General features: G+C 41.0%; 1 protein-coding gene across 1 annotated transcript; it reads left to right on the top strand.

The window, feature by feature from the left end:
- The first annotated feature begins 879 nt into the window (after positions 1–879).
- On the top strand, positions 880–9,014 carry LOC145049696 (uncharacterized). Its single transcript, XM_078998071.1, has 2 exons — positions 880–1,599; positions 8,988–9,014. The coding sequence occupies exons 1-2, from the start codon at positions 880–882 to the stop codon at positions 9,012–9,014; spliced, it is 747 nt and encodes a 248-aa protein (XP_078854197.1).
- Positions 9,015–14,132: the final 5,118 nt, after the last annotated feature.

Genomic DNA, 14,132 nt, shown 5'->3' with positions numbered 1-14,132 from the left:
TCCTAGAAATATCTAGACTGAATTGTTTCTAAGATTTTCCTTCTTCTGTGGATACCAATGGCTCCGCCTGCTCGACCTAATCAGCTCCAAATGGAGCAAGTTAGGGATATTGTCGTTGAGGAATTCAATAACGGTTTCAACGAACTAATCCCGGGTGTGACCAACGACATAATCAACCAATTCGGTGCTCTTCTGGATGAGCGGCGTTACTGTCTCTGCCTGTTCAGGATTCGGCATACTACTTCAAGAAGTTCAACAAGTGTAGCTCTCCTCTTTGGAATGGTGAATCCGACCCAGTTGCTACTAAGCCCTGGGTGTCAGATGTTGAGGGCGCCTTCATAAGTGTTGGGTGTCCGAACTAGTACAAAGCAGTGATCGCCATGAATCAGCTGTGAAAAAGGGGAAAGACATAGTGGAACACCATCACCGCTCTATTGAACGAAGACTAAGTGAGGGCCATGTCTTGGGCCCAATTTGTGGAGAGGTTCGAGGCACAATATGTGCCTAAGGTGGAGCAGCAGCGGATGCAGCAAGAGTTCATGGCCTTACAGCAGACTACTGAATCCGTTAGTGACCTGAACGCCAAGTTCTTGGAGATGCTATCTTTTTGCCCCTCGTTTGCTAGGAACGCGGCCTGGTTAGTCAGTCAGTACACGACCATCCTACGTATCGAGATTCGGGAATTCGTTAGCATGCAGGAGTTCTCGACTTTATCTGCGATCATGAATGTAGCGAGGAGGAGGGAAATCGAGTTGCAGACCCAGTCCAAGAGGAAGGCCAATGACACCTCTTCCAAGACATCCAGAGATGCCCAGAAAACGCAAAAGCAGGGTAGTAAGTCAAGGTATGAGTATAGGACGTCTTCAGGGCGAGAAAAATATGTTGATATGCTACAACTGCAAAAAGCCAGGGCATCATTGGAAGAATTGTAGGGATCCCCCTGCGAGTGCAGTACCTCATATTACTTCTGCTGTTCCCGTCTGCTATCACTGCAACGAGACGGGACACAAGAAGCCTGAATGCCCGAAGTTGAAGACTGGTAAAGGAGACAGGGGTACAAATCCTGCAATTGCATCATCCTCTAAGGGAACCACTATGGTGACACGAGGTCGTGCTCACCAGATGACTGTGGAGGAGCCGGTGATTACAACGACAATGGCAGACACTTATTTGCTAGATTCCAAGCCCGATGTTGTTATGTTTGATAGCGGTGCTGCCCATTCTTTTGTATCTCACACGTTTATTAATCGTTTGGGGCGTAGTATCGAAAAATTGGCTCACCCAATGGTTTTCGATGTTGTCGACAACCGCACTATTTATGTCACCGATGTTTATCGAGGTTACACTCTCGAGTTTTCTGGAGTTGAATTCCCCATTGATCTTATCCCTATTGCGATGCGAGAGCTCTGCGTTATCGTAGGCATGGATTGGCTTGATGCGTTTGATGCGGAAATCCACTGTCGTAAGAAGCAAGTTCGTGTTCGAAACCCTAGAGGTGGAGAACTTATTATTCAGGGGGACATTCCCCGCCTGGCTATGGCTTCTTGCTCTTCTGCTATAGCACTAGAAGACGTTCCTGTCGTTTCCGACTTCAGCGATGTCTTTCCGGAGGAACTCCCTGGCTTGCCACCTGTTCGGCAAGTGGAGTTTCGCATTGATTTGGTGCCAGGTGCGACTCCGGTAGCGAAATCTCCTTACCGCTTGGCACCACCTGAAATGAAAGAGCTCCAAGATCAACTTCAAGATCTAAGTGATAAAGGGTTTATACGGCCAAGCTGCTCGCCTTGGGGTGCTCCTATTCTCTTTGTGAAGAAGAAAGATGGATCCCAGCGAATGTGTTTTGATTATAGGGAGCTAAACAAGCGCACGATAAAGAATAGGTACCCGTTGCCACGTATTGACGATCTTTTCGATCAGCTTCAGGGAGCATCTTGGTTTTCCAAGATTGATTTACGTTCCGGTTACCATCAGATGCGTGTTCTTGAAGAAGACATTGAGAAAACAACATTTCGTACTCGATATGGGCACTTTGAATTCGTGGTGATGCCTTTTGGGCTCACCAATGCACCCGCAGCGTTCATGGATCTCATGAACCGGGTGTGTAGCCTGATGCTTGACCGTTCGGTCATAGTGTTCATAGATGATATCTTAGTCTATTCTAAGAGCAAAGAGGAGCATCAGCAACACCTTCGGGAGATTCTGGAAACTCTGGCAAGAGAAAGGCTTTATGCTAAATTTTCAAAATGTGAATTTTGGTTGGAAGAAGTTCAGTTCTTGGGGCATGTGGTAAACAAACAAGGTATCAAGGTCGATCAAGCCAAGGTTGATGTGGTTAAACAATGGAAGATTCCGAAAACACCTTCTGAAATTCGCAGTTTCTTGGTTTTAGCCGGTTATTACCGGAGGTTCATTGAAAATTTCTCTAAAATCGCCTTACCACTCACCCGATTGACCAAGAAATCAATGAAATTCGTTTGGGGCCCGGAGCAGCAACTGGCGTTTGATGAGTTAAGGAAACGATTGTGTGAAGCTCCGATTTTGGCCTTACCTGATGGGGTTGAGGATATGGTGGTTTACTGTGATGCATCGCTTCAAGGTCTTGGTGCCGTGTTAATGCAACGAGATAGGGTGATAGCCTATGCCTCCCGACAGCTGAAACCCCACGAACGAAACTACCCCACTCATGATTTGGAGCTTGGGGCTGTTGTTTTCGCTCTTAAGATTTGGAGACACTATCTCTATGGAGTGAAGTTTATCATATACACTGACCATAAGAGTCTAAAATATTTGTTCGAGCAGCGGGATTTGAATATGACGCAGATCCGACGGTTAGATGAGGTAAAAGATTATGATTGTGAAATTCACTACCACCCCGGTAAAGGTAATGTGGTAGCTGATGCTCTTAGTCGTAAACAATCTGCCGAACCGATTCGAGCTAAGTGTCTCCGGATCACGATGGTGTCGTCTTTGTTAGATCTAATCCGGGACGCCCAAAAGACGGCAATACTGGAGGAAAACATCAGGCGTGAGAAGATTGGGAAAGAGTTGCCTAAGATGGAACGAGACAGGCGTGGTTTGCTGACTCGCTACAGTAGGATTTGGGTTCCATATACCGGGGGAAATCGGAAAACCCTAATGGATGAGTCTCATAAGTCAAAATTTTCTATCCATCCTGGTGCTACTAAAATGTATCGGGACCTTCATGAGGCTTACTGGTGGCATGGAATGAAGAATGATGTGGCTCGATTTGTGGAAGAATGTATGACCTGTCGAAAGGTCAAGGCGGAACACCAGAAACCGCATGGGAAGTTGCAACCATTGGAGATTCCTGAATGGAAATGGGAGCATCTAACCATGGACTTCATTACAAAACTTCCTAGAACTTCCCGAGGATCAGATACGATATGGGTGATTGTTGATCGTTTGACTAAGAGTGCTCATTTTCTGGCTATAAAGGAGAGCTCATCGGCGGAGAAATTAGCCGAGATCTTTGTTCGGGAGATAGTCTCATTACATGGGGTGCCCGTTTCTATCATCTCCGATCGAGACACCCGATTTACCTCTCGGTTCTGGAGGAAGTTTCAAGAGGAATTGGGCACACGATTACATTTTAGTACCGCCTTCCATCCGCAGACAGACGGGCAGAGTGAGCGGACGATTCAGACCTTGGAGGACATGCTTAGGGCGTGTGCGATTGATTTTAGGGGTAGTTGGGATGACCATCTACATCTAGCTGAGTTTTCTTATAACAACAGCTATCACTCGAGCATTAAAATGCCTCCGTATGAAGCCTTGTACGGGAGGAAGTGCAGGACGCCCGTTTGTTGGGGCGAGGTTGGGCAGAGGGTACTTGGGAGTACTGATATCGTGCTACAGACTACGGAGAAAATCCAAGTGATTCGGGATCATTTGGTCACAGCGAGCAGTCGTCAGAAAAGTTATGCTGACAAAAGACGCTCCAATCTTGAGTTCCAGGTGGGAGATTATGTGTTGCTTAAAGTCTCCCCCTGGAAAGGTGTGATTCGATTTCGGAAGCGGGGAAAGCTCGGACCCCGATTCATTGGACCCTACAAGGTCATAGCTCGTGTGGGGAAGGTGGCTTACCGTTTAGAGCTTCCTGACGAGCTTAGTCTAATTCATAATACGTTCCATGTGTCTCAGTTACGAAAATGCGTTGTTGATGAGACCGCTGTGATACCACTGGAGGACATACAAATTGACGAGCGTCTCAATTTTGTTGAGAAACCAATCGCTATTTTAGAACGAAAGACGAAAGCTCTCCGCAACAAGACTATAAACCTGGTTAAGGTGCAATGGCAACATAGGAAGGGTTCGGAATGGACTTGGGAACCGGAATGCGAGATGCGGACTCATTATCCGGATCTGTTTCTAGGTGTTGACTTCGAGGACGAAGTCCGTTCTTAGTGGGGGAGAGTTGTAACGCCCCGGGTTTTCTCGGTACGTTTGGTTATTTTAATTTAATTATCCTTGTAACCTTGGGTTAATTTATTTAACCAATGTCTGATTTCTTATGTTATTGGACTCTTTTGATCATCTTGTAAACTCCTTTTTGAAGTCCATGGGCTATGGGCCTATTTGCAATGTCCATCTAGTTAATAGTACTTAATGTGTAAATTGAATCATTTGGAACACACACAAGGAAAACACTCTAAACCCTCCCTCTCTCTCAAAAATCGTCCCTCTCTCTCTCTCTTTGGGATCAAGAGCAGCCAAGGGGCTGTTTGGTGCTTAATTCTTGTTCATTTCCAGCCTTGATTCGTATTGGTATGAACCTCCTTATCCTTTCTTACAACTTGATTCATAACCTTGTTCTAGTTTTATGATTTCATCTTCACCTCTTCTCCTTCTTATTTTATTTGTAATTGTATGTTATACATCATCTCAAGATCCTATCTTCACCCCATATATGGTGGATGATGGATCTAGGGGATTACATGTGGCAAAAGATCATGGAAACCCTAAAAGGGAGAATGATGATTTTATGTGCTTATGTTTATTTTCATGCTGATTATTATTACATCCTTGAGGCTAAATGAAATCCTAATGATCCCTAACCCTTTTTAGTACCACCATTATCATGGGGACTGAATTGGGGTGATGAACACATCTTAAAATGTGTTTCAAAAGGAGAAGGATGGATAAGCCAAAAAGGAATCACGGGTGGCTACGATTCTGTTTTCCATCAGATCTGTAGTCATTTTGTAAAAATCATATCTGGAGCTCTAGAACTCAAACGGACCCCAAACCAGTTCCAAAAGTTCACAAATTGAGTTGGCTAACTTTCTTAAGAAGGCCAACCTCACTGATAAGGGCTTTATCTATGTGAAAGAATGGAATCTTTGCTGTTAGGTCTGATCCGGGTCTGTTCTGATATGTCATTTTTTTTTCATCATTTCTAAGGCTTGGAAAAGGATCCAGAGTGATTCCAAGTTTCTATATGTTCCTTATATTATGAATTTAAGATCTGGAGAATATGGGGTGTTATTTCCAATTATAAATTGGTTATAATGGATCCACACTCCAGGTCAGTGGGCAGTCACCAGCTTTTGCTAGTGCTGTGATTGTCCACAATGTGAATTTTATATCTGGAGTTTGAGAGATGCTTTTCATTCAATTCCAACTCTGAGACTTTCACTTGTATGTCCTTTACTTCTCTTAATTTTCTTTTGGACGAATTCTACTCACAAGTTGGGTAGAATTGGCCAACATCACTTGACTGTATTGTTGGAGACAGAAGTGATACACCATTTTGTAAAATTCATATTTAATTCATCTTTTGGAGTTAGAATGAGTTCTTTATAGTTATGGAATCCTGAGCAATCATAGTTTCCTATAAAATTTAGTTAAAGCTATGTTTCTGTTTTAGATTTTGGAGTAAATCCGTTTTGAACAGCAGGTCTGTTTTAGAGACCTTGCTGTGATTACTCTTTTCTCAACTCATAGCTTCATTACTTCTCGTTTCTAACCTTTAGTCCTTCTTAGGCGAGGTTTTGAAGTTTGCTCAAGCTTGGTAGCATTATTTGATTGTTAGCCATCCTTAATACTCACTCAAGGTGAGTTCTCTCACACCGTTGTATTAATGATTGTGTTTGCTAGTTAGCTCGTGTGTGATTATATGAATTTATTATAAAAGCATGCTATATAAGTATTGTTTTAATTCGTACATGTGCACTGTATGTAACTAATTACGGATATGGGGACACCACCAAAGGATACGGATTTACCAGTGCGGTGGGTAGGTAAGATCACCAACGTAATACTCTTCGTGAGGTGCGGTGATTAGGGCCAAATGATACGGGATCTTCCCGGTGCGGTTCAAACCTACAAGTCCTTCTCGTAATATAGACATTGATTCGTTCTTTGCCTTTATCATTATAATTGGAAAATGGATTAGGGCTAGTAAATATGAATGTTAGTACAATGTCTGTGTTTGAATTCACTAAGCTTCGTGCTTACGTTTTTCCCTTATAACTTTTCAGGTGCTAAGATTAAAGAGGCTAAGGCTTGACATGGAGCATCGGGACATCGCTACTAGTTATTTTGTTGGGACCTTATTATTATTATTACTTCCGCACTTATTTTATATGATTATTAAGTTGATGGATTATGTTATGACTATTTCAGTTGTTTTAATTTAATTTAAGATGGGTTTTAAAAGTTTAAAATTTTTGCAAAAAAAATTGGGTGTCACAAGTTAGCACTCTCACTGGTCCGGAAATCATAAGGGAAACGACTGAAAAGATCGTTCAAATTTGAGAGCGACTGAAAGCCTCACGAGATAGACAAAAGAGCTATGCCGACAAAAAACGAAAACCCTTGGAATTTTAGGTTGGTGACCGCGTTCTACTTTTCACCCTGGAAGGGCATGATACGCTTCGGGAAGCATGGAAAACTAAAGCCAAGGTACATTGTACACTTCAAAATTACTACAAGGATTGGTCCAGTATCTTATAGACTCCAACTTCCAATCAAACTACACGAAGTACATCCGGTGTTTCACGTTTCTAACTTGAAGAGGTGTCTATCCGACGAAACTCTTGTAATTCCACTCGAGGAAATTGAGCAGAATGAAAATATTAACTTTGTGGAAGAACCCGTCGAAATCATGGATAGGGAAATCAAACAAGCTAAGCATAGTCGCATACCAATAGTGAAGGTTCTGTGGAATGCTAAGTGGGGACCCGAATTCACTTGGGAGCGAGCAGATCAGATGCAACTAAAGTACCCGCATCTTTTCCCTAGTTCATAAACTTTTGCTTTGTAATAAATTTTGGGATGAAATTCCCTCTAATGGGGGGATGATGTAACAAACCAATATTTCAGTTCAATGTAGTGACTGGAAGTCAACTATTGTACTATCTTTGTGAATTAATAAAAATAGGGTTAAAAATGAAATGTTCAAAAAGCTCAGTTTGAGTATAATAAGTGGCAGATATCGTATCAAGGTTTCCAAAATATAAAGAACAATAAAATCCGAGTTATAACGAAGAAGTTATGACCAATCGAAGATCCGTAACAATACCGGTAAAGCACTGTTAAGCCTAAAACTTGAAGTCTCAATAAAGTACTTTTTGGCCTTAGGTATCTATATAAAAGTCGTAGATATCCCTAAACCATGAACATACATAAAAAGAACGCCCAAATCTGACTTCGTATGAGGAAGTTATGATTTTTCAAAGTTTCGGATATAGCGGTAGACAGCTAATAACTCCAAAATAGAGATCGAGCGACTTTTGGCCAACGTAATCTAAATGAGAGTCGAAGGTCTCGACAATAGTGATCCAACGGTAAAAAGACAGACGAAAACGGACATCGGATGAAGAAGTTATGGATTTTTAACGGACTTTTCCAATCCCGGCATGTTAAAAATATATTATTAAAAATAAAATCAAAATTAGCCGACAAAGTCTAAACGAGAGTTGTAGAGCATTTTCTTAGCTACACGTGGATACAAAGAACGTCGAAATTGGAACTCGTACACAAAAGTTACAGATTTCACAAGAAAAGGGCACAACTTCTGAGGCTGGTCTAAAGGGAACGCCCCGCGTTCGTGCTCGCAGACCTGTCCCATCGCCATCCCATCCGAGGTTCATAAGCGATGACTTATTTGGGCTTTTGAACGCGCTATGTTCATGGGAACACCCTGCGTAGGGGAAACGCCCCGCATACCCAGCAGGAACGCCCCGCGTTCGCATCTTTTCCAGCCCCTATATAAAGTGTGCGAGGGTGACAGGAAAAGGTTGTTAATTCACCATCGATGCTCCCGATCTTATCATTTCTAACCTCTCGAGATTACACCAACTTTCCGGTTTCATATCCAACCGCTGACGGATGTTTTACACTCCCAATATTCTGAGAATCCGTTGTCTCCAGTCGAAGTTCTACTCGATTATTATCTTATCTTCTTCAAACTGCCACTTCAACCAAGTGAGTTCATACCCCCATTTCTATGCTTTGAACTTATTTTAAATGCTTTTGAACACTTTACGAGGGGGGGGGGGGGGGGAATACAAGTCAACACATGGTTAATCTCGTGTGAAAACATCAATATTTTGTTATACATTTCATGTTGTTTTTATAACTATAACATGGATTTTGTTAACATGCAAACATCTTACACCACTCTACCCTCTCGGGATGAAACATAATTATGAATATTTGAAGTTTTATTTATACGTTTGCATCATATCAAGGGTAACCATTTTTACTATAACATTTGTAAACATGCAAGAACATACAAATCATTTTTACTATAACATTCGTAAAATATAGGATTTTCTTGGTTCAAATACATACAATTTATACAACAATCATTCGTACTCATTTCATACACTCATAAGAAAATATCGGATTTTCTAGAAAACGAACGTGAACTTTCGAATGGCATACATTTTCTCAAAAAACTGCTTATGAACTCACCAACTTTATTGTTGACACTTTTTCTTTAAAATAACTTGTATTCTCAGGAAAACGCTAAAGCAGGTAGCAACTAGTTTTGAAGACTAACACGCTGGCGTTAGTAACATATTTTGGATCACCATATAGTATTTGATATTCAAACACGTAACACATACAATCATGCAAACTTTTCAAATATATTTAAATTATGGTGGTGTGTACTTTCTTTGATATTCAATTGTTATGTTACTGTACATGACGTCCTCCGCCCCCGAACGTTTCAGTCATTTAGGTTTGGGGGTGTGACAGATGGTTCCAACATTAATGATTGGATCAGGAACATCAGGATGGTTACTCGTTACGAGGACAAGGAATATGTCCTCGACAAAGAGCTGAAGGAAATTGATGAGTCGTCTGCTACTCCTGAGGAGATTGCTGAGTTTAGGACTCATGAGAAGGATGCCACCAAGGTGGTTTGTATCATGTTGGCCACTATGATAATTAAACTCTAAAAGTCCTATGAGGACTTCTACCCTATGGAGATGCACCAAGACCTAATGGAAAGATACCATCAGAGTGCTCGACAAGAGAGGTATGAAATCATTGCCTCCATGATAATAACAAAGATGAAGGATGGTCAACCCATCACAGCCCACTTGCAAAAATTGCAAAGGTTTGTGGACCACTTGTTGAAGTTGAATATGAACTTCGATGAAGAGTTGGCCATAAATATCATTCCACACTCTTTACCTCCATGTTATGATGAATTCCGTAGACCAATCATATGAAAAAGGAGGAGGTCACTCTTAGAAAGCTTCAAGGCCTTTTGAGGACTGCTGAAAGTAGTCTCAAAGGTAAATCTGTTGTTTCTACTCCTACTGCAGCTGCCCCTGTCTTGGGAATTGGACATGGGAAAGGGAAGAAGAGGAAGGCTCCCTCTAAGAGCCGCAAGGGAAAGTCTCTTGATGGATCCTCTTCTAGTGGGACCAAAGTTGGTTCTGCTGCTCCCTCTACCATTCCTAAGGAAGCAGAGTGTTTATATTGTCATGAAAAGGGGCACTGAAAGCGAAGTTGCCCCAAATACTTGCAGAATGTCAAGAATGGGAAGGTTAAGGCCACCCATGCATGTATTTATACTATTCTATAAAATAACTCTTCAAATTCTTGTTCTTGGGTCCTTGATACAAGTTGTGGATTTCACATATGTTCTGATTTGCAGGGACTAAAAAGAAGTAAGGATATGGAGCACGAGAAGATGAACATGATCATGGGGAATAGGAAGCTTTCACCTGTCACCATGATTGGAGTTTATTCTTTATTTCTTAGTAGTGGGTTAGAGTTAGATTTGAATAATTGTTGCTACTTGTCTGATATGGCGAAAAATATTATTTCCTTTTATGGTTTGTACAAACTAAGTTTTAGTTTTTCATTTGATAATGAGATTGGTGCTATTAATGCTTTTTATAATAGTATTTTTTTTTTATTTTAAAGCATTACCTTGTAATGGTGTATATGAAACTGTGATGGTTGTAGACTACTTAGGAAATAATGTGTTGCACATTGATTCTTCCAAAGATTTGGATAAGGCATGCTTGTGGCATTGTCGTCTTAGACATGTCAGCAAGAAGCGTATAGGATAACTCAAAAAGGTTGGAGTCTTGGAGTCATTCGACTTAAGGTCGGATGGCACTTCTGAATCTTGTTTACTTGGAAAGATGAACAAGTCTCCCTTCACTAGTACTTGTGAAAGGGGTGAAGGTTTGTTGGATCTCATACACACCGATGTGTGTGGACCTTTAAAACCACCACAATGGATGTTAACCACTTCTATGTGACTTTTATTGATGATTACAACAGACATGGCTATATCTACTTAATCAAACATAAGTTAGAAACCTTTGAAAGATTCAAAGAGTTTAAATACGAAGTGGAGAATCAACTGGGCAGGAAAATAAAGATGCCCCAATCCGATCAGGGTGGTGAGTATCTTAATATCGAGTTCCAATCTATCTTAAGGAATATGCGATTGTTTCACATATGATGCCACCTAGGACACCACAACTTAATGGTGTGGCTGAGAGGCGCAATCAAACCTTGTTGGACATCTTTCGTTCCATGATGAGTCGAGCTTTATTACCTATCTCATTTAGGGGGTATGCCTTAGAGACTGCCGCCCATATCCTGAATCTAGTCCCAAGTAAGAAGGTTGCCAAAACACCTCACGAGATGCGGACAGGGAAGGTTCCCTCGTTAGCACACATCAAGGTTTGGGGTTGTGAGGCTTTTGTGAGACGCGAGACTCACCACAAGCTCGGACCTTGTAGTGAGCGGTGTATTTTCGTCGACTGCCTATAGAAATCCTTTGGATATCTCTTCTAAAGACCGAGTGACAATGTTGTCTTCGTTGTGAGGAGAGGAGTCGTTCACAAGACAGAACTCATAGGCCAAGGAGACAGTGGGAGGAAAATTGGCCTTGAAGAGCTTCAAGAGTCAAGTGGTGAAGTAACCTCAGACACTAGCAATCAACCTGAGGAGGAAACTCCTGTTGAGCCAATTGACGAATCCGTGCCTCTGAGGCATTCCAGTATAGTTAGTGTTCCACCTTTGTTGTATGGTTTCCATATAACATCTGAGGGTGATACACTTATTAGTGATAGCACTGATAAATTTTGATGAACCTAACAATTATAAGGAAGCCATGGCAGGCCCCGAGTCTGCAAAGTGGAAAGAGCCTATGGATAACAAGATCCAGTCCGTGTACTACAATCAAGTTTGGAACTTGGTTGACAATGTACCGGGTCGTAAGACAGTCAGGTACAAATGGATCTTCAAGAAGAAGACCGACATGATGGAAAAGTACACACATATAAGGCACAACTGGTTGCGAAGGGCTTTACTCAAACTCATGGAGTTGACTATGATTAGATCTTCTCACTAGCAGCGAAGATGGAATCTTTGTTTTGATGAGAAAGTCAAAGAGTGGGAGGATGAATCTTTCTTTAGATGGAATCTTTGTTTTGATGATAAAGTCAAAGAGTTTGGATTTTCGAGAAGAAAGGATGAATCTTGTGTGTATGTCAAGGCTAGTGGGAGTATAGTTAGCTTTCTAGTGTTGTATGTGGATGACATACTACTCATAGGAAATGACATTCCAATGTTGCAAGAGGTTAAGTACTGGCTTGGGAAGTGTTTCGCTATGAAGGACCTTGGAGAAGCTGCTTAAATCCTAGGGATAAGTATATTGAGAAACAGGAGTAAAAAAGTAATTGGATTAAGTCAAAGTGCCTACTTGGACAAGGTGCTGAAGCGTTTTAGCATGGAGAATTCCAAGAAAGGTAACTTACCCATCCAAGGCAATACAAAACAGAGTAAAACTCGGAGTCCAAGTATAGAGGCTGATATAGCTAAGATGAGTCGAGTACCATATGCTTCCGCAGTTGGCTCGATCATGTATGTTATGACATGTACTCACCCTGATGTGGCCTTCGCTATGAGCATGGGTAGCAGATATCAAGGGAATCCTGGTAAGGCTCACTGGACTGCGGTAAAGAATATTCTAAAGTACCTACGCAGGACTAAGGACTGGATCCTTACTCTTAGTGGGAGTGATGACTTAAGAGTCACATGGTATAGTGACGACAACTTTTAGACCGACAAAGATAATTCCTGCTCTCAGTCAGGTTGGGTTCTTACCTTGAATGGAGGATCGATAACTTGGAAAAGTTCCAAACAGGAGACTGTAGCTAACTAAAGGTGTGAATCAAAGTACATAGCAACAAGCGAAGCGTCGAAGGAGGCGATATGGTTGAAGAACTTCATCGGAGACCTTGGAGTTGTATTAGCTATAAAGGAGCCTATGGAGATTTTCTGTGACAATGAGGGTGCGGTTGCCTTAACCAAGGAACCAAGGGATCATAGCAAATCCAGGCACATCGACGAGAAATATCACTTCATAAGATATCCGGTGGAAGAAGGAATCCTCTTGGTAAATAAGGTATCATCAGATGAGAACCCAGCAGATCCCCTCACGAAGGGACTGAGTAGGGTTTAACATTTGTAGCATGCGAGGCGCATTGGGCTGAAGGATGATATTAGTTTTAATGATTAGATAGCTATTTTGAAAATTGTAATAGATAAAATGTAATTAACATTTGATGATTATATAAAAGGTGTTTTTTATTTATGAGTAAAGTTACTATCTTGTGTCAATTGTTTACTATTGTTTTAGTTTGCATGTTTTAACTTCCAGAATAGTTATGTTATTCAAACTATCCACAGTCGATCATACTTTGGAAGTAGGTATTGAGGCAAGACTGTCATGAATTTGGCTTGTAGATTGTCTGAAGTGTATCAGACATTGCAAAATTTGCTACAACATTCATGAGTGCTCATAAGGTCTAAGTATTGGATTAAACCCATGCTCACTTGAATCACTTCATGGAATTTATCACGAGTGATCGTGAGACAATAATATCATATAAGTCTTCAAACCAAGATATATGAGTTGTTGACTATGAGTTGGTTCTAAACTGATAGCGTGAAAATGCATTAGTAACTTGATGTTATAAAACGCACTGTTGTGTATGATTTGATGAATAGTTAGTACAAGCATATAATGTCAAAGTTTACATGTTCCTTTTAATTCTTGGTGGATTAAAATCAACATCTTGGGCCCGTTGATGATTTTGTTTTGACTTATGTGTCGGGCCCGGTTGGGACTATATTGATGTGTTTAATTAAGTTCTCTGTCAAACAAATCGGAGATCGAGAAACAAACTGTTGGACAATAAGTATGAAATTGTTCCATGTATTTGTCCTCCTGATATCTTAAAGAATAGAGGATTATATGATCCTTTATCTAAAGGATGCGTCACTGACTAGGTTAGAGTTCGACGGTGGCTTTTAAGAGCTACGATTGCTAGTCGGTGTTCTAAGCCCATAACTATAATTGGTATGTACTTGACCCGAGAGTAGCATGGTCCTTTTGGGTTGCCTTCATCAATGCAAATTGAAAGGATGGACTTTTGAGAATAAGGTTATTTGTGATTTTTATATTACAAGTACAAAATATTAATACAAAATCATATTATTTAATTAGTATTGATCAATAATTAATTTGGAATTAATTTAGTGATCAAAAGAGACTAATTAAATATACGAGGAGTGATTTGGTAAATCAATGATTCTTATAGTGTGGGCCAATGATCCATGGT

Source organism: Lactuca serriola, chromosome 5 (assembly GCF_051521515.1).
Source record: "Lactuca serriola cultivar US96UC23 chromosome 5, Lser_US96UC23_V15, whole genome shotgun sequence".
Classification (NCBI taxonomy): Eukaryota; Viridiplantae; Streptophyta; class Magnoliopsida; order Asterales; family Asteraceae; genus Lactuca; species Lactuca serriola.
This window is presented reverse-complemented; position numbering and strand designations above follow the sequence as displayed.